The 25,891-nt window shown below is 40.9% G+C and overlaps 1 protein-coding gene across 9 annotated transcripts in view; it reads left to right on the forward strand.

Moving 5' to 3' along the window:
* DOCK3 (dedicator of cytokinesis 3) overlaps nucleotides 1-25,891 on the forward strand; it is a 448,733-nt gene that overhangs the window by 347,757 nt on the left and 75,085 nt on the right. For all 9 annotated transcript variants that reach the window (XM_087431091.1, XM_087431098.1, XM_087431092.1 and 6 more), the window contains 8 exons: nucleotides 1,512-1,595; nucleotides 2,664-2,764; nucleotides 8,226-8,307; nucleotides 13,074-13,244; nucleotides 16,141-16,333; nucleotides 19,555-19,682; nucleotides 22,103-22,207; nucleotides 24,266-24,364. In XM_087431091.1, the coding sequence (XP_087287217.1) occupies nucleotides 1,512-1,595; nucleotides 2,664-2,764; nucleotides 8,226-8,307; nucleotides 13,074-13,244; nucleotides 16,141-16,333; nucleotides 19,555-19,682; nucleotides 22,103-22,207; nucleotides 24,266-24,364 (963 nt within the window). The remainder of the gene's footprint in view (nucleotides 1-1,511; nucleotides 1,596-2,663; nucleotides 2,765-8,225; nucleotides 8,308-13,073; nucleotides 13,245-16,140; nucleotides 16,334-19,554; nucleotides 19,683-22,102; nucleotides 22,208-24,265; nucleotides 24,365-25,891) is intronic.

Consider the following 25,891-nt stretch of genomic DNA (forward strand, 5'->3'; position numbering starts at 1 on the left):
CCCCACAGGTGGATTCTACAGAATGGACTGAACTCTACTGAGGATAATTGAGGTGCTTTTGGTGATCAGCAAGAGCAGTGGAATGTAAGATAGAGATTAAACGTCAAGAAGGCAACTTGTCCATCAATGAGCATTCTTAGCTTTATCATTGCAAGTATCAAATCAGTTAGAAGGGATGCACTGTCTATACTTTCATTTTACAACTCCATTGACTCAATAATACACAACATGGTGTCTCCAAATAAGGAACAGTTTTAAAGTCTGTGTACCTCTTTATACTTCCATGAAATCTTGTATGGATTTTGTTTTAATTTATTGGAGTATCATAAATTTTAAAAAGAACTCTTCACAAACAAGCTAATACTAGTTTTTGAAACTTAAGATAAATTCACACTCAGGGCATTCTTTTCCTTCTAAACATATTAAAAATATCAGCCAGTAAACAGGTAACGTATTAAGAGAAGTCTGTAATTTTTTTAAGCCTAAGTCGTCATATTCTTTACAAGAGAACATCCTATCAGCATACCTGGTTTTAGCATCAGTAATTTCTCTCAAGCCAGCCAGAAGAGAATATGCTGGCATTTTAAAGTGTTTTTTTACTTTTTATTGGGAGATTTAAAACATAACAGAAAAGTAGACAGAATAGTATCAAGAACCCTGCATGTACCCATCACCCAGCCCCAACTATCATTAACCAATGGCCAATCCTGCCCATCAACTCCTCTGTCCGCACCTTCCACCTTATATTGTTTTGAAATAAATTGTAAACGTTGTATCATTAATTTGCATTTTGACCAACAGAATGTTAGATTTTAGTTTTAACGACTGCAAGTATCTATGAATATTCATTATTCTCTCCCTTGGTTTTTGCATCTTAGAAGGAAAAAGGCACATGCGCAGAAAAACAAACAAACAAAAACCAGTGCTTCGAAATCTTTTACCCTCATTGACAACCCTCATCAGCTGCATTATTCCTTCTTCTGGGATGCTAACTTCTGGGATACTAACTTCTAGACCAGAAAATAGTTTCTGTGGATAAGGCCTAGCTTGCCGCACTCTCATCCAAATGTCCTCTATAGAGTTAGGCCACAGTAGAGAGAAAGGGACTGTTGAACTCCTCAGGGTCCCAGAAAAGTGACCTCTTTTTCTCAAAATGAATTTGGCATCAGAATCACTTAGATTGTCTTTATTTCAAGATTGCTATTCTACATGGATGTCCTATATTTTTTAGGTAATTGTCCTTTCCTTAGAAGTTTAGCACTTACCCAACAGGAAGAGCTTCTCTAGGTCTCTCTCCAGGTCCTTTGGACTATAAGCAAACACTCCAAGTCCACCTAGTTATTTCTTAGCTGGGTGGAGGGTAGGGTACTAGATTATTTTTAAGTGGTGGTTTGAGATCTTAGGAGATCTTTGACTTTGTTCATTGGAAGATAAATTCATTGATGTATGCAAGTTTAACCATGTGTACAGGGTCCGAAGACATGAGCCCTCTGATTTTAATGATGTTGCAGTTTCTGCAGGACATCTTAGATACGCTCTTTGTGATTTTGGATGATAATACAGAGAAATACGGCCTCTTGGTATTTCAGTCTTTGGTAAGTCTCGTCCTTCCTGACTTTCCATTTTTATTAATTATTCCTGTCACATATTTTTAAAAATCTAGGGGAAGCAATTTATTAGAGTGAGTCAGCACAAAGTGTAGATGTTTCCAATAGAAGAGGGACTGAGGAGTGTCACCCAAGGAGGATAAACTAACCAACCTACCAGGCAGATCCCTATAAGATCGTTTGAAGAATTCGGCATGGTCAGGTCCAGACCTCAACTTTGTAGTTTTGATACTCAATCTCATCACTATTGCAACGTTGCTTGGCCCCTGAAATAGTGACCTACACCAACAAAAGACCCAGAGACTAACATAGAAAACCAGACAACTCATTTTTCACTTACAAAGTAGGATATAACCACCAGGAAAAGCAGAGACTCACTCATGCTGGTCTGAGCATGACACTCTCTCCCTCTGCACAGTTGTTGGGAACCAGAGTCTCAGAAGGTTGCTTAGTGAGAATGGACAGTGATTTTAATGTTTAGTGCATTTGCTTAATATGTCCAGTCCCATAGGAGGGCTGTATGTTCAAGGAGAACCAGATACTCTAAGTCTACCTGATAGGTGAGGAGCAGAGGCCAGAGTTAAATGGTATTTGCATAGTTTGCCTCTCTGGCTTTTCTTCTTCCTTGCTTCCCTGAGCAGCCAACCCCAATTCTGAAGGTCACAGCCTTTTGTAGCTGATTTGGCACAGAGGACAATCTTTTTTTTCTCTCTTTTCCAAGTTTTTTGAGACAACGTAGTGTTTATGCCACTTACATAGGTATTGTTTTGCCTTCCCTGGTCCATATTTTACCACCCAGCATTATTGTAAAGAGAGAGTAACACTGGCATAAACAGGTAAGTCCCAGGTCTCTATTGGAGAAGCTGGGCGTGGCAAGAATAGAACAGACAAGACAGAAATACAGACACAAAATAGAAATCTTACATTCACTGCCCGTGGGGAACACTAGAGAAAACACCTATAGTTTGCCTTTCCTTGAAGAAGCAAGAGTTCTGTTTCCTGCTGAGGATACATCTGAGGCCTCCAGTGAACCCTGGTACCCTCCATTTCTCCCAGGTATTCATCATCAACCTGCTCCGAGACATCAAATATTTCCACTTCCGGCCTGTAATGGACACTTACGTCCAGAAGCACTTTGCTGGAGCCCTGGCATACAAGTAAGTTATGTTTGGCATCATGAATAGGACTTGTGTTTGAATACAAAGACAGGCTTAAAAAAAGCTCGGTGGCAGCCACCGTTCATTCAGCTGACCTTTTTTTTTTAACTTCATTTATTTATTTTTTTAATTGTGATAAAATACACATAACAAAAAATTTACTATCTTAACCATTTTTAAATGTACAGCTCAGTGGCATTAAGTACTACATTATTATACAACCATCACCACCGTCTGCCTCCAGAACTCATTTCATCTTGCAAAACTGAAACTCTGTACCCATTAAACAATAATTCCCCATTTTCCCCTGTCCCCTAGCTCCTGCTCAACCACCATTACACTTTCTGTCTCTATGAATTCTCCTATTCTAGGTACCTCATCTAAATTGAATCATACAATATTTGTCTTTTTGTGACTGGCTTATTTCACTTACCATAATGGCCTCAAAGTTCATCCATGTTGTAGCATGTGTCAGAATTTCCTTCCTTTTAAAGGCTGAATACTGTTCCATTGTATGTTTGTACCACATTTTGTTTATCCGTTCATCTGTTGATGAGTATTTCGGTTGCGTCCACCTTTAGCTATAATGAATAATGCCACTGTGAACATGGGTGTACAAATATCTCTTCAAGACCCTGATTTCAGTTCTTTTGGATATATACCCAGAAATGGAATGGCTGGATCATATGGTAATTCTACTTTTAATTTTTTGAGGAACCACCATACTGTTTTCCACAGTGGCTACCCCATTTTATATTCCCACCCACAGTGCACAAGGATTCCAATATCTCCACATTATCACCAAGACTTGTTATTTTCTGAGGTTTTTTTGTATTTTGGAGTTTTTTTGATAGTAGCCTTTCTAATGGATGTGAGGTGGTATCTTGTGATTTTGATTTGCATTTCCCTAATTATTAGTGATGTTGAACATCTCTTCATGTGCTTATTGACTATTTGCATATCTTCTTTGGAGAAAAATCTATTCAAGTTCTTTGCACATTTTTGAATCAGGTTGTTTGGTTTTTTGTTGTTGAGCTGTAGGAGTTCTTTATATATTCTGGATATTAACCCCTTATCAGGTATATGATTTGCAAATATTTTCTACCATTGCCTTTTCATTCTGTTGATTGTGTCCTTTGATGCTCAAAAGTTTTCAGTTTTGATGTAGTCCAATTTATCTATTTTTTCTTTTGTTGCCTGTGCTTTTGATGTCATATCCAAGAAATCATTGCTTAATCCATTGTCACAAAGCTTTTCTCCTACGTTTTTGTCTAAGAGTTTTATAGTTTTAGCTCTTACATTTTGGTCATTACTCCATTTTGAGTTAATTTTTGTTCATTGTGTAACATAAGAATCCAACTTTATTTTGCATGTGGATATCCAGTTTTCCCAATACAATTTGTTGAGGAAGATTATCTTTTCCCCATTTATTGGTCTTGGCACCCTTGTTGAAAATCATTTGACCATATATGCGAGGGTTTATTTCTGGGCTATTTTATTCTATTGATGTGTATGTCTCTCTTTAGGCCAGTACCACACTGTTTTGTTTTGTTTTTGTGTGTGTGTGAGGAAGATCAGCCCTGAGCTAACGTCCGAGTACCACACTGTTTTGATTACTGTAGCTTTATAGTAAGTTTTGAAATCAGGAAGTGTGAGTCCTCTAACTTTGTTCTTCTTTTTCAAGATTGTTTTGGTTGTTCGGGGTCCCTTGAGATTTCCATCTGAACTTTAGGATGGATTTTTCTATTTCTACAAAAAATGTCATTGGGATTTTGATAGAGATTGCATTGAATCTATAGATCATTTTGAGTAGTGTTGACATCTTAACAATATTGTCTTCCAATCCATAAACATGGATGTCTTTCCATTTATTAGTAACTTCTTCAGTTTCTTTCAGCAGCATTTCATAGTTTTCAAAGTACAAGTCTTTCACCTCCCTGGTTAAGTTTATTCCTAAGTATTTTAATCTTTTTTTTTTAATTGAAGTGACATTGATTTATAACATTATATTAATTTCATGTGTACATCATTGTATTTCATCTTCTTTATAGATTGTATCATGTTCACCGCCAAAAGTCTAGTTTCCATCCATCCCTGTACAAATGTGCCTTTTTACTCCTTTTGCCCTCGTCCCGCCCCCCTTCCACTCTGGTAATCACCAGTCTGTTCTCTGTATCTGTGTGTTTGTTTATTTTGTTTTATCTTCTACATATGAATGAAATCATATAGTATTTGTCTTTCTCCATCTGACTTATTTCACTTAGCATAATACCCTCAAAATCCATCCATGTTGTTGCAGATGGCAAGATTCCATCTTTTTTATGACTGAGTAGTATTCCATTGTATGTATGTTACCACATCTTCTTTATCCATTCATCTGTCGATGAGCACTTAGGTTGTTTCCAAGTCTTAGCTATTGTAAGTAATGCTGCCATGAACACAGGGGTGCATATATCTTTTCAAATTAGTGTTTTCGTGTTCTTGGATAAATCTCCAGAAATGGAATAGCTGGATCATGTGACAGTTCTATTTTTCATTTTCTGAGAAATCGCCATTCTGTTTTGCATAGTGGCTGCACCAATTTACATTGCCACCAGCAGTTTATGAGGGTTCCTTTTTCTCCACATCCTCTCTAATGCTTGTTATTTCTTGTTTTTTTATTTTTATTTATTTATTTTTTCCTTGAGGAAGACTGACCCTGAGCTAACATCTGTTGCCAATCTTCCCCTTTTTGCTTGAGGAAGATGGTCCCTGAGCTAACATCTGTGCCAGTCTTCCTCTACTTTGCATATGGGACACCGTCACAGCATGGCTTGATGAGCGGTGTGTAGGTCCATGCCTGAGATCCGAACCTGGGAACTCCAGGCTGCTGAAGTGGAGCACGCGAACCTAACCACTATACTATTGGGCCGGCCCCTTCTCTTTTTAGTAATAGCCATTCTGATGGGCATGAGGTGATATCTCATTATAATTTTGATTTGCGTTTCCCTAATAATCAGTGATTTTGAACATCTTTTCTTGAACATCTTTTCATGTGCCTCTTGGCTAGCTGTATATCTTCCTTGGAAAAATGTCTGTTCAGATCCTCTGCCCATTTTTTAAAAGTGTTATTTGTTTTTTTGTTGTTGAGTTGTATGAGTTTTTTATATATTTTGGATATTAATCCCTTATTGAATATTTGATTTGCAGATATCTTCTCCTTCTCTTGGTAGATTGTCTTTTCATTTTGTTGATGGTTTCCTTTGCCATGCAGAAGGTTTTAGGTTTGATGTAGTCCCACTTGTTTATTTTTTCTTTTTTTTCCATTGCCTGAGGATACGTATCCAAAAAGATATTGCTCAGACCAATGTCAAAGAGCATACTGCTTATGTTTTCTTCTAGGCGTTTTATGATTTCAGGTCTTATATTCAAGTCTTTAATCCATTTTGAGTTAATTTTTGTGTATGGTGTAAGATAATGGTCTACTTTCATGCTTTTGCATGTGACTGTCTAGTTTTCCCAGCACCATTTATTGAAGAGACTTTCCTTTTTCCATTGTATGTTCTTGGCTCCTTAGTCAAAAATTAGCTATCCCTAAATATGTAGGTTTATTTCTAGGCTCTCAATTCTGCTCCATTGATCTGTGTGTCTGTTTTTCTGCCAGTACTATGCTGTTTTGATTACTATAGCTTTGTAGTATATTTTGAAATCGGGGAATGTGATACCTCTAGCTTTGTTCTTTTTTTTTTTTTCAGAATCGCTTTGGCTATTTGGGGTCCTTTGTTGTTCCATATAAATTTTAGGATTCTTTGTTCTATTTCCATCAAAAATGTCATTGGGATTTTGATAGGGATTGCATTGAAACTGTAGATCGCTTTAAATAATATGAACATTTTAACTATATTAATTCTTCCAATCCATGAGCATGGGATATCTTTCTATTTCTTTGTGTCTTTTTTGATTTCTTTCAACAATGTCTTATAGTTTTTAGTGTACAGGTCTTTTACCTCCTTGGTTAAATTTATTCCTAAGTATTCTTTTTTTGATGCCACTATAAATGGATTGTTTTCTTAATTTCCTTTTTGGGTTGTTCATTGTTAGTGTATAGAAACACAACTGATTTTTGTATGTTGATTTTGTATCCTGCAATGTTGCTGAATTTGTTTATTACTTATAACAGGTTTTTTTGTGGAATCTGTAGGTTTTTCTACATATAAGATCATGTTAGCTGCAAATAGTGACAGTTTTATTTCTTCCTTTCCAATTTGGATGCCTTTTATTGCTTTTTCTTGCCTAATTGCTCTTCCAGTACTGTGTTGAGTAGAAGTAGCAAAAGCAGGCATCATTCCTTTGTTCCTGATCTTAGAGGAACAGCTTTCAGTCTTTCACCATTGAGTATGATGTTAGCTGTGAGCTTTCAACTGACATTTTAAAGTATAGTTTATTACATAGTTATCATACTTTTCCTTCTAAGAAATGATGGCAAAGCTGCTGAGAATAAGTCTTGCTCTTCCCATAAGAAACATGTGAATAGCTAAATATAGTACCCACAAATAAATGTCAAAGAAAATTTAAAAACAGTCTATAAAAGAGATATTATGAATAGTAAAGATGGGAAATACTCATGGGTTATCTAAGCCATTAAAGTCATAAAAAAAAAAGTCAGCATTTTCTTCTATGGAATTAGCACAATTTTTTAAAACATAAATAAAACCCAAGGGTGGCGAGGCTGTGGAGTCACTGGAACTCTGACACTCTGATGTCACTTTGAAGAGCAGGCACTGTGCTATGTGCTTTACATGTGTCATCTCACTAGTATTCACAATAACTTTGAGATACACTATTGTTTCCTCCATATTTTAAATGAAGAGAATGAGGCACAGAGGGATCAAATAACTTGCCCAAGGATATAGAGCTAGAAACTGATAGGCCCCAGATGTGAACCCTGCTGTCTGACCAGGGCCTGCACTCTTGACCTCTGTGCTCTATTGCCACGTAAGTGTTCAGGCCTTCTGATCCTGTAATCCTATTCCACTCAGATGACTTGGTCCTAAGGAAATAAGATAGTTGGGATGGAGGTGGAGCGAGGAGGGACACACGAGACTATATACATTTATTCAGAGTCTACTATTTACTAGTAATTGTTGTATGTTCTGGAGACATAGCAATTTTAGACAAAACAAAAATACACATCTAGTCCAAGACTTTGGGAAAACTTTCTTGTATCAAAGAAGAAATGTGTGTCAGAGAGAGTGGGAAAGAATGATTATAATTGCTAATTAAAATGTGGCAACTCTTTATGGACAAGGAGTGTTGTCTGGTCTCAAATGACCAAAGATTTTACAGCTGTAATGGATGTATCACTCCATTCCAGCTCATCAGCAGAATATATTTCCTGTGTGGCTAATTCAGGGCTCCAAATATTTCAGGCTTCATTGCTTTTGGATTAAAGTGTGGTTTCTGGAACTGTTTTCTTTCTCAGGGAGCTTATCCGCTGTTTGAAATGGTACATGGACTGCTCAGCAGAACTGATTCGGCAGGACCACATTCAGGAAGCCATGCGGGTAACGTACTGAGCTTGCTGCACAAGGGCCCACCCCTGAAATTATTTCTGTGTAATCTCAATGGTTTAGTGTGCAGGACAAGTGTAGACATCCCAATACACTGCCCTGCTTTCAGAAATAACTGCCTTTATTCATGTAATTCCCCTTTCCTCACCTTGATTGTGTCCCAGAAGATTTTTATTCCTGATAATTTTATCTTAAAACAAGAGGGAGGGATGATGTGCACATGGCTCCTGGCCATCCTCCCTGCCTGGTTTTTACCGACAGCATCAGTCTTTGCTTCACTGGCTAAAGTATCATATCTCCTTCTAAGCCAATGTTGGTGGCAACATTGATTAGAATTAAGATCTTCCAATATTTTTCCCTTCTTCAGTAGTTACTAAACATTATTTTTTAGAACTATTTTAGATAAAAAGAGCTGATTGGATGCACTATATGTGGATATATCGAGAAGAATATAATCCTAAAACCTTCACCTTTTGGAGGAACCCAGAGATCCCCATGACAATACCCCTTCTTGGACAGGTTCCATGACCAGGCAGCCCTTTGCATTGCTAGGCATCTCCAGTTTACAGGGGGCCATCCTCATTGTGAGTTAATTCCACTTTCTGGTAACTTCTTTTCACGGCTACTGCTTCTGCTATAGAGAACCACCTATGAGAATGTTGATCCCTCCTTTGCTCGGTAGTTTTTCAGGTAGCTATTTGAAGAAAACTGTTGTATCCTCTGTGAACTCACTTAAAGCAAGTCCATGCTTTCTCTCTTTCTGTCCCTGTCTTTTCTTGTTCTTGAGTTACTTTTCTTTTAGTTGCTTTTTACCCATGTCTTTCCCACCCTTTCTGGCTGGCAATAAAAGAAGAATGGCAGCAAAATAGTTCTGTTTTTTCTCTGTCCACTTTTAGTGTCACAGCATCTGCTCTAAGTACTACAGGGCCTATGATTTTGTTGTTTTTGTCCACATGGTAACAGGTGAAACAGATGATTCTCAAGCATCATCAGATCAAAGAGGCAAAATCAAATCATAGATCTGTGTTTCCCTTCCTCTTCTCTGCACATTCTGTAAAAATCTAAGGCCACAAGTCTCATTTCTATCCTCCTTCATACATTACATGTCTACTGAGCAGTCAGCATCTGTCGTGGGTGCTAAGATGCAAAGAGGAGTAAGTTCAGCCTCTCCACTTAAAAGAACACCTTTGCTGTGTCCTGAGGGGAAGCAGGTACAAACACAGGTATAGAGCAGTGTTCTGAGCGTGATATGAGGGCAGGGCTTGGGTTCTGTTCTCTGAACCCCAACACCTGTCAGATACCTCACACAATATTTGAGGGGATAAAAGTTGAGTTAAATGCAAAAGGTTCTGGTGAATCCATAAATTAATTGCTTGAGGATACTAGAGGAGGCATCACAGAAGTTGTTTTCTCCTAAGAATCATTCATTCAGTCATTCATTTAGTCAATGTTGCTTCATACCTACCATGTGTCAGACACTGTATTAGTCACTGGGGATTCAGCAGGGGCCCAAGCAGAAAAGGCTAGGCCTTCATGGCACTTCCATTCAAGTGGGGGAAAGACAGGCAGTAAACATGTAAAACAAATAAATAAACAAAGTCAGTGAGAAAAAACACTTCTTGAATACTATGAAGGAAATAAAGAGGATCATGGAATAGACTAGCTGGAGAGGAAGATTTACTTCAGATCAAAAGTCTAGGGAGCCAGCCCTGATGGCCTAGTGGTTCAAGTTTGGTGCACTCCACTTTGGCGGCCCAGCTTTGGTTCCCAGGTGCAGAACCACATCACTCATCTGTCAGTAGCCATTCTGTGGCAGTGGCTCACATAGAAGAACCAGAAGAACTTACAACTATGTCCTGGGGCTTTGTGGGGGGAAAAGAATAAAAAAGAAGGAAGATTGGCAACAGACGTTAGCTTAGGGTGAATCTTCCCCTGCAAAAAAAAAAAGTTTAACGAAAGCTTCTCTGAGTAGGTGACCTTTGAGTTGAAATCAGTGTTAAGAGCTGGGGGATTCCAGACTGAGGAAACAGCATGTTTAAAAGCCTGGATGGGAAAGAGCGGGAGTTTTCAAGTGACCAAAAAGTGGCTGATATGACCAAAGCATAGGCTTTAAAATGTTAGATTGGATGTGGGAGGTGACAGAAAGGGAAATCTGAGGCTGAGTCCAAGGGGTCTGGCTAGATCAGCTGGGTTGATGGCAGGATCACTTATGGAGGTGCAGAATTCCTGAAGAAGATCAGGTTTGGGTGGAGAGAATTGGAAGAGTTCCATTGAGGGAGTACTTTCCTGAGGTACTTTCATACTTGTTCTTACCATTTCAAACTTGTTTGAGTGGCAACTAATACTAATGCATGTAGACCTAAGGTTTTATCAGGCCATTTCCCATTCTTCATCAAATTTCAATTTACAAGACCTCTTGACCAAACTAGTAAGTCTCCATCCGATCCTGTTTTCATCGTTCTTCACAGGATGTATATCTCCTGGCCTGACACCTCTTATTCTGGTATCATAAGCTTTGGACCAAGAAAACACCTCCTCTTTACTGCTCTTGATTTAATTGCTCCTCTTTATTGCTCTTGCCACTCATAGTCCATCTCTTCCCTTCACTTTCAGAGTCATGACCTTTCCAAAAAAGTTCTTCTGCTAAAGAAGATGAAAATAAAGAGTCATTTATTTTCTTACTTGGTTATGTTATTTGTTCCCATGTGAATGACCTGTAGTGGGTATCCTTGGTGGGTTTGAGGATGGCTTTTGGCAAGGTGTTCCCAAAAGACAGCTCAGTTTTCACTGCTGAGCTGCATCAGGTCTTTACCAGAGAGCCATGAGGAGGAAGGAGGAGGTAAAATGGATCTCCTTGGTGATAGAAAGGTTGTAATAACTTTTAGGATCTCTTTTCCTTTCAGGTTTATTAACTTAAGTAGAAAAAGAGCAGCTGCGTCAGCCACAGTTAAGTGTTCCATCATCTCCACACAGGGTTGGGAGCACCCTTGAACTTTGAACAAATTCCATGGGATCTACCTGTCACTTTCTACCCCACTCTTCTGCCCTCCTCTCCTTCCCCAGTTACATCTGTCACAGGCAGCTAGCATCACCTGGTCCTGGCCAAGCTGGTGCTGAACATAAAAATCAAGAGGACTGGGAAAGGGGGATGTCAGGTGGTGAAGGATCACTGGAAATGGACCTATTTTCCATGCCCTTGTCCAGATTTTCACAGGGCCGACTTCAGCACCAGCCTTGTGCTTCTCTGCAAAGTGTTTTATATTTTAGAAATTAGTGGAACAACTAAACCCTCATGCCCAGGAAGTACAAGTGACTTTGCTGTCTGGTTCTGCCTCTCACTTTGAAACTAGTGGATGTTTCAAGCCACTCAATACATCTCTTGTGGTAGTTGTTTTAAACTGAAAAAAACTGGTGATGAGGAAAACATTTTTCTTTGTAACATTAGTGTATGTAGGACAGACTTGCCAGGTTCTTCACTGACCAGGCATTAAAAGACTACGGCCTGGGCCGGCTCCGTGGCTTAGCGGTTAAGTGCGCGCGCTCTGGTGCTGGCGGCCCGGGTTCGGATCCCAGGCACGCCCCAAGGCACCACTTCTCCGTCCAACCCGAGGCCGAGTCCCACGTACAGCAACTAGAGGGATGTGAACCTATGACATACAACTGTCTACTGGGGCTTTGGGGGGAAAAAAATGAATAAATAAAATCTTTAAAAAAAAAAAAAAAAAGACTACGGCCTCATTTATGGAGATGAGGCCACACACTCTAACAATCTTCTGGTGCAAGTGTTAGAAGACACATTTTTCTAAACTAGGCATTTTCCAGTGCCAACTTAGTTTATCGTGGGCCACACACAAAAGAAGTTTTGTCAAACTTTCTGACAGATGGATAGATCATGAAAAGTAGCTTGGGAATTGTTTCCTGTTACATATTTTAAGTAACTGAGCTCCATTTGTTTCTTCCTTGGATGAGTTTCTCCCCAATGTCTCTGCCTTTCCAGTGTCTTGGAAATCTTTGGCATTTCTTTAATTAGAAAGCATAATGTTGGATCTTGAATCTGTTCTCTTAAAAGGGAATTACTCTTTTGATAAGCATGGGCCAAGCTGGAGGGACTCCTCAAAATCAGATTCTGCTCCCAAAACACGTTATGGGAGCTTCCTCTTCTGTATTGTTCATGAACTGTTTATGGCAGATGTCCTGGTCTGGAAGAGGATGAAGAGTGAGTGTGTCAGGTCCACCATCTGCTGCGCAACTGGGGGCAAGTTTTTGCCAGACTTGACCCCTGGTGAGAAGGGTAGCACTGTGTCAGGCCCCAGCTATTTTTCAGAGATGCAGAAGACTCCTTAAAAGACTCTTCCTTCTTGGAATAAATTCAAGAGAGGTTCTTACATCATTGCCTTTGTAGCCTCTTATTTTCAGACCTGAAAAAAAAAGAAACAGAGAAACTTAATTTCCTTTTGATCCTGTATATTCTTGAATTCAGCTGCTTTCATAATAGTCTATGGTTCCTCAATTCCAGAACCTGAAAAACAGTCATGAAATAATTCGATGATTCTTTCAGTAAGAAGACAGCTGCTGCTTGGTGACCATTTGAACTTTTGAGAAAAAGTTTAAAAAAAATAAAGGGCTTGTCTCCATAGTTGGAATTGTCCATCGCCTGATTTTGGTGTAGAATTTGCTGTTACTTTGCCCTTTATTCCCTGCTAGTTTAGTTCCTAGCCATCTTTAACACCTCTCCATCTCTTTTTCTCCCATACCTCCAGGCCTTAGAGTACCTTTTTAAGTTCATCGTTCAGTCAAGGATCCTGTACTCACGAGCCACCTGTGGGATGGAAGAGGAGCAATTCCGGTCCAGCATCCAAGAACTTTTCCAGTCCATCCGGTTTGTGCTCAGTCTGGACAGCAGAAACTCAGAGACACTCCTTTTCACTCAGGTCTGTGAGCTGCAGAGAAGTTGCTGCTGGATTCTTGTCTGTCTTAGGAGGTGGTTTCTTTGTCCTCTGGCTTCCAAAGTCCAAGAAGCCCTGTCAGGCTCCTGTGTGTTGGGTAAGGGGTGATTTATAAGGAAATACCTAATAGAACAAAAGGCTACTTTTACTTAAAAGCCAGCTATGCCCCAGCTGCCAAATATAAAATAACTCAATGGCTTTCTGGTGAACAAGTACAATTTTGTTCTCAGGAGCTCTCTTTAGACTAAATTTGTTTAGCTACCATACTATTAGTTGTTTATGAGCATCTTATTTACAGAGGATATTCAGATTGTGTATGGAATTTTATTTCCTAGTCACTGTATTAATTTAAAAAACCTTAGATTGTACTTCTCCATTCCAGCAGTTAAGAGTGAAATAGGTTGAAAAACAACAGAAATAACTAGAAAACTTTTGCTAAGATTTAGGGTTAGATTTCTTTTGGAAATAACACTGTGGTAGGAAATTTGCGTCCTTATATTAAAATTGTCTGATCAGCTAGTCTGTATCTTTTCTGTGTAACCTCACCCTAGAAAGGATGAAGGATATTGTTCATTACGCAAGTCACAAGGGGGTTATTTTCTCTTATAAATAATTGTCAGCATTTTATCTAATGGATTGCACTTCTTTGATTTTTTGAAGCCAATTATCAAAACCTGTCAGCAAAGACCAGACAGCCTCTCTCATGTCCATTCATTCAGTCACTGCCAGGTCTGTCATGCAAATGTATGTTTTAATATCTCATTTAAGATTAGAATAGTCGCTTTTTTGTTTTCTACTTGCCTCTATGTTGCTTCTTGATGCCAGTTGCCCGTAGGCCCCTTGGCCCAGAGAACAGGTGAGCAACTGCGAGCTAGACTCTATAAAAGAGTAGGAATACCTCAAGGTTACCAAGTGCCTCTGTAAGAAAGTCTCCTTCCATGGTCTCTCCCCCCTAAGTACCCCAAGGAACTCATCTTCTTCCTCCCTTCCTCTCCTTCACCCCGTCTGTTCCTGCCAGCAAGGGCCTAGGACACCTACTCCTCCCCTGAGTCTGCAGAGATATGGGGAGCTGACAGAATAAGGCAGATATGTTTCCTGAGAGTTCAGCAATATCCTATGCTCAATGACATGCTCCTACCAGATCAGGATAAATAGTTTAGATCTAGTCTCAGCTTAGATCTGAGTCAGGCTCAGACCTGCTTCTTTGTTGCCAGGCTCATGTTTCATGAGTTTCAGAACTCTTGGCAAGTATATTACTCAGTCAGACTTTATGTCTTTGATTCTGACCACTAGGAGATGTTAGGATGCAAGTGTTCTTCTGCCCTGGTGCATACGTATAGGAAATTTCACCATTTAAGAAAGCAAATCAGCTACTGTTTGTTGTTGACTATGAAGTCCCTGCCTTTCCCTCCTTGTCTTTTGTATCTAGCTGCTTATAAAAATATGTTTTTGTCCTGGTTCTAATTACTGCAAAACAATCTCTTTGATATCTCAGGGAGTTATAAATCTGCAGATAGAATTTATATAAGTTCTGTACTTGGGCCTGGCCTAAACATAGACTGCAGTATGACAGACCTGTTTCCCCATGGCATAAATTTTCACTCAGTGAGTGAGTGAAATTACTGCCTGAGGAAGCAGTCAGGAAAAACACCTCCGCTCCCCTAGCTGCCAATTAGGAAGAGTGCACTCTCATCTTCTTGTCTCAGGCTGCCACTTCATTTCCCTTTGTAAATCTTGGGTTAATAGTGTAAGAGGACTTAGAAGTGGAAAAAGCCTCCTTCAGGCTGCTTCCATTTGGATAAGAGAGAGGAATGAGAACCAAGATTTATCGAAGGCCTATTGTGTGCCAGGCACTCTACTGGAAACTAACTTTAGGCACCTAATTTTTTTCCTCATACCAATACCAGGAGGTAAGTAATAGCACTGTCCCCATTTTGTAGATGAGAAAACTGAGGATTAGGCAGTAACTCACCCAAGGTTATGTGGCAGATAGTGGTAAAACTAGGATTTAAACTCATGTCTGTCTCATTCCAAAACCTATTCTCTTTCTCCTATCCTACTCTGCTTCCCAAAGCCTCTGAAACTATTATCTGAAGAGGCCACCTCGTAGGTCTCCTAGAGCTGAGATCCTAGAAGAGAAGTCTTCAAACACACACTTTTTCTTCACCCGGGCCATCTAGGTCGCTGAACTCTATGCCAACATCATCAATAGTCCTCAAGAGTTCATGGCTGACTAAATCCAAACATTCTCCATCCTTTTGGATTTACACTTGAGACTGCAAGGCATCACATATGAAGGAAATAGTTTACAAAGTCTTCAGATTTCATGGTTACAAATAAATGTCTCTATTCTGGGAAAATGGTCTAGCTTTTAGAGCTGAATTGCTGGCTGCAGGGCTGTGAGTGGAGTTCAGTTATTGCTGCTTGGAGGTGCTCACCTATCTCTGCCATACGTACTTTGAGAGGTCCCTGGCTTGAGTTTGGAACCAAAATTGGGAAGTCAAGAGCTTGATCATAGAGACAGACAAAAAATTTTAATCCATTTTATGAGCAAAAACAGCTATGGATATTAAGCCATGTTGTCCTGTTTTCTCTTTATATTCTCTTCTCTTGCCAGCAAATGCCTTGGCAAGTTATGAAAGCTTCAGATGGCCTGGGCCCCAGTAAATTCTCTTGTCTTGGTTTCCTTTTGCATTCTCTGTGTTCCATGCCCCAAGAATGCTGCAGGAATGGATAGAGTCAAAGCCCAGGAAGGAGTCCACCTGAGGCTGGGTTGCTGCAGTGCCTTCTCAACCCCTCACCACCTTGTGTCATTGTCTGAGTAGGCAAGATAGACACACACCTAACTCTGAGCTAACCACGGCTTCACTTATTTCTGCAGGCTGCACTCCTCAATTCCTTCCCAACTATCTTTGACGAGCTGCTGCAGATGTTCACTGTGCAGGAGGTGGCAGAGTTTGTGAGAGGGACTCTGGGGAGCATGCCCAGCACCGTGCACATTGGGCAGTCAATGGATGTGGTGAAGCTACAGTCTATTGCCCGGACTGTAGACAGCCGCCTATTTTCTTTCTCAGGTAAATCAAGTTGAGATGAGAGTCAGGCTCACCTTTCCTCCTTTCCAGTGTGTTAGCCAAGTCGTAATCAAAGGACCAGTTTTATCAACCATCATGCAAGAAGCCAGTGGCCCTTAAAATGCAGAGATTTTGGTAAACTGTGTTAGAGAATGCAGCCGAGACCTAGGCCTACTGTCTCACTCACAGTTTATTCCTAGGGACCTACATGGGGTGGTGCAGAGCAACCTCCAGGGCGACAAGCCTACCCAGCTGCCAGGAATGGGCCTGCCATACCCCTAGCAGGAGAGGAAAGCAGAAGGAAAGCGGGGGAGCAAGAGAGAAGGGTCTCGCCCAAGGTGATAAGGATAAGTCAAGGAAATAATAAAGACTCTGAAAGGGGCCCCTGAGGACACACTGTGCTGTCTCTGTTCCTTGCCTCACTAGTCAGACAGATTCCTTTTCCTCTCTTTGAAGGAGGCTCTAAGGATTAGACAAAGAGATGGACAGGGAGCCCTCCATGATCTTCAAGAGGTCAGGACAGCCTAACAAATACCATCAGCAACCCAGAGAGCTTTTCAGAGAGAAGCTCTGGATTTACACCCGAAACCACATTGAATGTGATCAAGTGCAGCCTTGCAGTGGTACCAAGTATTCAATGTTAAGATGCCAAATTTTAAGATCAATATGAGGCTGATCCTTTAAGTGGAATATCACTATCATAGAATACACTTCTACGGCACAGGAATAAATCTGAAATGGTAGCAAAATTATTAGAATTTTTTTTTGCTGGGAAAGATTCGCCCTGAGCTAACATCTGTTGCCAATCTTCCTCTCTCTCTTTTTTTCTTCTCCCCAAACCCCCAGTACATAGTTATATATTCTAGTTGTAAGTCCTTCTAGTTCTCCTATGTGAGCTGCCACCACAGCATGGCTACTGACAGACGAGTGATGTGGTTCTGCACCCAGGAACTGAACCCGGGCCGCTGAAGTGGAGCACACCAAACTTTAACCACTAGGCCATCAGGGCTGGCTCTAGAATTTTTATAATTAGAATTTTTTATAGGAAAATTTTTTGTGTGTGTGTGAGGAAGATCAGCCCTGAACTAACATCCATGCCTATCCTCCTCTTTTTTTGCTGAGGAAGACAGGCCCTGAGCTAACATCCGTGCCCATCTTCCTCCACTTTATGTGGGACGCAGCCTCAGCATGGCCTGACAAGCGGTATGTCAGTGCGCGCCCGGGATCTGAACCTGGGCCGCCAGCAGTGGAGCATACGCACTTAACCGCTACGCCACGGGGGCCGGCCCTATAGGAAAATTTTTTAAGTTTGACTTTTAAAGTATAAGAACAGTAGTTTCTCAGGCTAGTGGTATACACATTTGCAGTACGAAATAGGTGTTCTCTTTAACTTAACTCTGCCAGTGTAGAGTATTGCTGACGGTAAAGCTGCACCAAGAAAGTCAGCTTTTCTCAACCGGTAACTATTTATGGTAAACGTTTCTCACTTCACTAGTTCCTGGATTGAAGATTTTATCAATGGTTTGGACACACTATCACTGAGGTCATTGCACACACTCAAGCTTTGTGTACAGCTTAAAGAAGATACTTTCTGAATGTATGGGAACAGGGACAGCAAACTGCCCTCATTGACATACTTTATTTCTAATATTTATATGTACTTGCTCCTTCCCATAATCACTTAAGAAAAATTTTTATTAAACTTTATGTAGCAGTGGAACTATGTAATTGGATTTTGAGGTAACAAGTCATCGCCAGATTTTCATTTGCATCTCACTTTCATTGAATGCCTGAGTTGCAGCATCTTCCCTGAAGCAGAAGGATTTTTACCAATGGTATCATTAAACTAACAGTTAAATTCTCAGAGCACATCAGTTTGGTCTCTTCTTCAGCAGGTTCTAGTAACAAACTACTGTTTTGTCTGCAGGCAGCTATTGGTTGTTATAAAGCCTGCTATGTTGGTATTTTGATCTACAAAATACAGTATGAACTCTTCTTTTATCCAAGCATCCTTTTAAACAGAATAGCTGTCATTCCATTTTATTTGAACATATTTTAAGTATTTGACAAGGCAGTCCCCCAAAGCTCTTGTATGTCATGCAATTTGTCTTTGGCTGAAAAAGATTTTCTTTCTGAATTTTATCTGGAAAAAATTTTAATTATGGTCACATATGAACAATAAATCCAAAATGCCATGGCTTACATTACTGTTACTCTGACTGAATCACGCTGGCCAGGTATGAAGGTACCTGCAGAGTTACATAGTCACTGACCATATAGGAGTGCAGGGCACCAGAAATATGTTGACACTTGTATTTCACTTTGTCTTCTCACCACACCTATGAAATAAATGTGGAAGAGGCCATTAGTACCTCATTCTACAGATGGGGAAAATCAAGCCCATTGGAGGAGTCAACCTGCCTGAGGTCTTAGAGTGAGTTAATAGAGGAGCTTGAACTAGGATACAGCCTTCCTGAATTCAGGGTTCTAAATATAGTCACCTCCTGATGAAAATACTATTCAGGTAATATTGAAGAGAAAAGAAGAGAAAAATATTTGAATTTATGCAGTATGATTGACAATAAGGTTTAGCTAATTATCGAAGTCTTATGACAGAAGTCCTGCTTCTATTCCGTTCATTGCTGTGGACACACCTAGCGTCCCACAGGCCTGAGGGGCAAAAAGAGCCAGGCCTAATGGCTGCCATAAAGTAAGTGCACGTGGGGATGGAAGTGCCAGGCCACCTAGGCAGGGCATTGTGAAGAGGGACCATTTATAATCAATATCAAGTCTGTAAGTTCAATCAATGTAGTTCATAGAAGTAGCTGTAACATTTAAATGGAGTTTTCACTGTAAGCTGTGCTTTTAATTTGGAGTTGTCATTAAAAGAGATTTTTGTTGGGAAGCAATATCCTAACATCCATCCTGCACAAAATGCCATATATACTAAGGCTGGAAATGAGAAAGAAGGAAAGAGAGATGGAAGGATAATGCTGTGAAATGTCTTAATAATAATATCCAGAATAATGCTGTGAAATGTCTTAATAATAATATCTGGAAAGTGGGCTTTTAGGCCCACATAAGGTAAGGGGGTGACCTCCAGCTTGGCCCCAGTCCCAGCCCCATCTGCTTTGAGACTGGCTAAGTCCCACAGTGCCACTGGCTTCTAGAAGTAGCTGGTTCTTCTCTGAAGGACTTCTTCACCTTTGTCTTTTCTCTCCCAGAATCTCGCCGCATCCTGCTTCCTGTGGTTCTCCATCACATTCACCTTCACCTGAGGCAGCAGAAAGAGCTGCTAATCTGCTCAGGGATTCTTGGCAGCATCTTTTCCATCATCAAGACAAGCTCTCTGGTAGTGGCCCCATACCCACTCCATCCCCCACCCAGCTCTACCCTAGTCTTGTGTTTCTTTAGCCTGACACAGACCAACAAAGATCACTTTGTATACTTCTCAGTCAGAGAAGCTTTTGTCAGTGACAGGAAGGTGCCCAAGTGAATGGAGGCCTGTGTGTGTCCAGCAGGCTTCTCAGCATAACACAGTCTTGCTATTTTAAAAAGTTACACTCTGATAAATCCACCCAGAAGCATAGTTATCTGTAGTACCAGAAAGCCCCATCCTGTGCCATACTCTCTTTCTATCAAAAGGTATTAATTCTGTGTTCCTGGGAGTGTTCTGAGGATGCTCAGACATAAGCACAGGGAGGCAGACCCAGGCTGAGAGGCACCTTGCTCATTCAGACTTCTCTGTCAGCTTCCTGGCAGCTTTAGTCCACCCATATGGCATTCCTATACCAGGACAGATGAGGTCAGGATGTACAAGAGATAAATGTTGCCCACAAGAGCTCTGAGCCTTCATAAGATGGTAGAAGTATACTTTAGGAGTCAGGTTTCAACTAGTGGTGCTTTTGCCTATTTTCTTTCCTCTTTATTTTTTCTTTTTAAAAGAGATCTGTGGTGGGAGGGGAGTGAGGAGGATAGGGAAGGAGGGAAGAAAAGACATGTATCAGGCATGGATAGGGTAGGAATTTATTTTAATAATATTTATTTTATATATTTATGATAATAGAAATGCATATTTCTTATAGAAAATTTGGAAAGTATAAAGAAAGAAATTAAGAACAGGACTGAGTTTTTATTACACCATCTTATTAAGTTGAGATAAGGTTTCTAGAGAATAAAATTTCAAGTGCATTTAAAATGAAGACCAGTAGCCAGGTGATAAGAACATATGAGGTTAGGCTATCCATGTGGACCAGGAGAGGTGCAGAAAAGAAAAGAGTAGGCTTGGTTTGAGTAGGATGCAGGGATCCAATAGGGTACTCTGGTGTCCATACTGAAAGTACCATCTGGTGACGGGGACCCAGCTTGGCACAGTGACTGTGATGGTTGTAGTGGCCCTGCTGTTTTCTCTTGGCTGCAGGCAAGGCTTGGCAGCTCTCCTTCCCACCGGGCCTCAGAAAGGCAAGACCAGCACGTAAGGTCTACTAGTAACCCAAGGTCAGCCTCGCGGAGGTGGGAGTCTTATTGCCAAAGGAAAGACAGAAATTGAAGGGAAAAAGAAAGGGGAAGGAGGAATGGAGAGGAATGGGAACAGGTAAAAACCTTGAAGGAGAAGGTCTGGTTGTATTTGTGGGGCTAGAGAGTCAGGTGCAATTAATTGCTTACAACTACTCAAAGAGGTAACATAGGTAAGAGTGTTACGATCAGTTCAACAGATGAGAAAGATGACTTTGGCCCCAAGAGCTGCTCAAATTCTCCATTTGGAACGGGCCACAGTATAATTATATTGAATGGATGGGTAGGAGGTAGATGAAATTTAAGTTCCATGAGAGCAGAGATAGTCTTTCTTGTTCACCTCTGTATACTTAGGTTCTTAAACAGTGACTGGCATATGGTAAATGCTTAATGAATGGTGGATTGATGGAGGGAGGGACAGATGGACATTTGGACCAGTAATAGTATAAAGAGGCTGGAGAAGGGGCAGTGGGAATCTCTTTGTGAGATAATTAAAATCAAGCTGCAGGATTCGAGACTGAATCTAAGAAGTCTAGAAAAGGATAGCACAGACTCTTCCTAAATTCACAGCCTGGTAGCTGGGAAGTAGCCCTTAGTGAGGAGACATGCTCCATTGTTTTTGTGAGGCTGCCCGAGAAAGGTGCACTGAGACCCAAGTCCTTCAGATGGACCAGGGAACACAAGTAAAAATGCTCAGGAGCTAGAAGTGGGACCCAGGCATATCTGGGCAGCAATCAGGGCTGGTAAAGATTAAGATCACCCAAGGAGAAAACCCTGAGGAGAAAACAGTCTTCAGAAAGACTGAGATACTTCTATGTGCGTTAGCAATAGTGAAAGTGCTGCCACCACACCCTGTGCTGTGAATACTTACCATTTTCTCAAAGTGTTAGCAGTGTTATGCTTTCCCCTGACTTTTCTAGGGAAATCAAAGAAAACATTTAACTCGGGACCTTTGCTTCTGCCCTGTATATTGAAATTAATGTATCTGCCTGAGGATTAGAATTGTGGATGTCAAGGTGGTGCTGGGTTAGGGTCAGGCCCCAGCCACCACACCAGTCAGCAGTGGCAGCTATGCCTCACCTCCTCTCAGAGCTGTTTTCCTGAGTTCCTTGACACTGCATGCTAGTGAGGCTGAGAACTCAGTGTGGAGAATCCAGTCAGAAGACGACTCCTGACATGACGGATTTAGTAAGTACTGCCAGCTGCATATCAGCCTGGCCTGATGCTAATGGTGTGCTCTCTTGCTCCTTGCTCCAGGAGGCAGATGTCATAGAGGAGGTAGAAATGATGGTGGAGAGCCTCCTGGACGTGCTCTTGCAGACTCTCCTCACCATCATGAGCAAATCGCACGCTCAGGAGGCGGTAAGAGGGCAGCGGTGCCCGCAGTGCACAGCTGAGATCACTGTTAGTAACTAACATTCAGGTTTTCTTGCTTTCTTTTCTAACCTGGGGCTCCTCCACGCCAACCCCCATCTCACCATCTCATCAGCCTCCCTTCCTGCATGGTTGTCAGCATGCTGCCCTCTTCCCTCCTCAAATCTGACTCCCTTCTCCACTCTGAAAGCTCTAGGTTCATACTTCCAGGAATCTACTTTAGGGCAGATTCAGGGAATGCTTCTTGTCCTGTTTTCCTGCACACTGTCTCCAATGGCCTTTGCCTTTGAGCCAAGTCATTTTCTATAATGTGGAATGAAGCAGAGATGTAATAAGAGGTTGAAGGTGAAAAATAGACTATTACTTCTAAAAACAGGCTTTCCTAAATGATGTGAGAATAATTTTCTCAGAATTTGCTTGTAACAGATTAGTTGCTTTTGTCCATAGTGTTTGTATCTAAATGTCGAGCATCAGGAAAAATGTGATGAGGTAGGATTACACTGGCATTACTGGATAATGATCTCCCATGATCTAGAGAAGCAGACTGGGAAAGCCTCTCAGAAGGGGCACAGATACAGCCCCCAGAGCCCCCTCTCCTCTTCCTAGGGTGGACTTCTTAGCCCTGATGTTGGAACATGATAAACAGATTGCATGGAATCTTCCAGTTGGCAGATGGGAGATTACAATGATCTCTTTGAAGAAAACCCTCTAGGGAGCAAGCTAAGCTCTAGCATGCTAGGGAGAGCAGGGAGAGGAGAGACTTGTCATGTGTTCTGGAGCATTGGGCTTGGAAAGAATATCTGCTCCCTTAGGAGCTCCTATTGAGGGCAGTCTCACTGTAGGTAAAAGCATATGCACTCTGGCGTGTCCTGGTAACCCATCCTTCTAACCAACAATGACATAGTTCTTGCTGTGGGCCAGACCCTGCTTTATGTGCTTTACAAATATTAACTCATTTAGCAGTACTTACTAATGAAGTGATTTATTTTATATAGATTTAATGAAGATGATAATTTAGTGAGTACTTCTTTATGTACTGGACTTTTTACTTAAATGCTTTATGTACATTAATTCATCTGATCTTCACAACAAATCTGTGAATTATGGCTTATTATGCGCATTTTTCAGATAAAACTGAGGTTCATATACATGTATATATTTTACATGCATATATGTATAATAATTTCATGGGTCTAGAAAGGATTTGAGAGACTAAAAAACTGTGATCAAATTCCCTTGAGTTTAAAACATTTGAAAATTGTCCAAATGAAGTAATTTTCCTCCATCCCTTTTGAAGAGACAACCTTCTACGAGGAGGCCATGCTTGGCTGCCCCATGCCAAAAATTGTCATAAGATGGTAAAAGTCTTTGGAGTCCTTAAAGCAAGGTTTTCTTCCGTGTACCCCAGTTGGGACTTGAAGAAATTTTGAAGACTTCTTTTTTATCCTTAAATTTTTACTTGCATTAAAGCCCATAGCTCGTCTTCTCATAAAAGTCAGTTTTGACTCCTCTGCTTTCCGGACACTTATGTTGATCTATATGTTCCATCTGCCTGGGCCGGTAACCACACATTAGTTCTGGGAGATCCCCAAAGAGATCCTTGTAGAAGGGCTGCTCCAGCCCAGTAAGATGAACAGAGTCCAAATTCTGTCCAGTGAAGGCTGAGCGCCCTTTTCCGAGTAGCCTCTCCAGATTTCAGTACAGTGCCTTTGCAACATATGATGACAAAGGACTTTTTAGCCAGAACTTTCCTAGCAAAAAAACCAGACTATCTGTCTCAGTTTGCAGTACTTCTTTGTTATAGGTTAAGGTTTTTCAATTAGCTCCGTGCTGCAGAGGTCTTATTAAAACTCCCGAGCCCTTCTGGCTTCCGTTAGCAGAAAAGAAAACTCATTTTCAGGGCCAGAGTTGTCACCTTCCGTTTCATGATCATTGGGGCCATCTCAGACCCTTCCTTCTCTCCTTGCCCTCTGTAGATCGGGTGGGCGGGGTGACGACAATGTCCTTGTGATTGGCTGTGCTAAGTGTTTTTTTGTTGGTCCTCAGGGTGAGTATGTATCGTGCCTTCTCTCGCTGCTCCGCCAGATGTGTGACACCCATTACCAGCACCTCCTGGACAACTTCCAGAGCAAAGATGAACTCAAGGTAGGCATTGAATTCAAAGCACTTGACCTTTCAGCCAGGAAAGGAAGCGTGCAGCTAAGACTGCCCAGGGGCTTTTCATCTGCCAGGGGGCAAGTGCAAGTGACCAGCACTGCCAAGGGTGTTGCCCCACTTTACAGCTGAATGTATAGCTTTCAGGACCTGAAGCTGGCAATGTCCCCATACAGCCAGAACCCAATAACATTGGCAAGTTTTCCCTGACTGATAGCAGCCCTGTGACCATGTGCCTCAATGAGAGACTACTCTGGGCCACACTGGTTGTCAGCAAACCACTTCTCCTCCCTTTCTTATGAACTCAACAGTTGCCTTATATTTTCCCTCTACAAACCAGGCTTTGCTGTTTAATAACTGTAATAATAATAATGGTATGGCAACTAGACTTTTGGTGGGGAACAAGATGTGGTCTATACAGAAGGCAAAATATAATAATGTATACATGAAATTTATACAGTGTTATATAAATCAGTGTTACCTCAATAAAAAAAACTAATGATGGTGACAACTTTTCATTAAAATGTATTTCTGGAAGATACCTGTAGAGAGCAAAAGTAAGCACTGCCTATCAGCTGCCTTACTCTGGATCCAAACACTGAGGGGCAGATAGTGCAGAGAAATGGGCTCATGATCCAGACGACGGGAGAGCATTCCAAAGCTTGTTGTGGTATCAGCTGCTGACAGACTCCTGGAGCTTTTGTCTGCTGCTCAGTTCATCCCTGGATAAAAGAACTACTGCAAACTTTAGGTCTATGCTCTGCCTCCATTCAGAGCCAAGTCACTTGCATTTGCTAGTAATGCGTTACACCGTTTTTCATTTGTGTGATGTTTATTAATCATATGTTTTGGTTAATAAGTATCACTTGCCACTTTCTGGTATGTGATCCTGCCTGTCTTTCCACAGACATGGGTCTCTGCAGATTGTTAGCATTAACTCGTTGCAGTGAGGCCAGCCTGTCATCTCAGAGGATGAACTTGATAGCCTTTGAAGCAAGCCACAAGTTAGCCAGAACTCAGAGCTCACCTCCAGGTCAAGTAGTGCTTGAGCTGGGGTGTGGAGCCTGAAAGTCCAATCTTGGCTGTTCTAGCTCATTTTCATCCTGTGTGTTCGTGTGTTATATACTAATTGATTCTCAATCAGAAGCTCAGGCTGGCATCATTCTCCTACTTTTTAATTAAATGTTTATGTATAAAAAATGTTTTTGTATAAACAATGTGTATACATAATTTTAAAAGCCAAAGCATATTACAAAGCTTGTAACATAAAACAGTGATTCCCTGGCTCAACTTGGCCTGTGTCTAGTCGCTGCTCCCCAAGAGCAGCCACTTTAAACTCTTTTGGTATTCTTCAAGTAGCTTCTACTGCCATTTTAAAATTTTTGATTGTTAGTTATTATCTATTTTCTTCTTCCCATGGAAAATGAGGATGTTTCTCCTGAGTCATTCATCTCTCACACATACGTGTCCTTCTTCTTGTTCTTTGAATATAGTTTACATACATTTTTGTTTAAACTG

This window comes from Ceratotherium simum, chromosome 5, assembly GCF_057802395.1.
Source record: "Ceratotherium simum simum isolate JZ-2026a chromosome 5, ASM5780239v1, whole genome shotgun sequence".
Classification (NCBI taxonomy): Eukaryota; Metazoa; Chordata; class Mammalia; order Perissodactyla; family Rhinocerotidae; genus Ceratotherium; species Ceratotherium simum.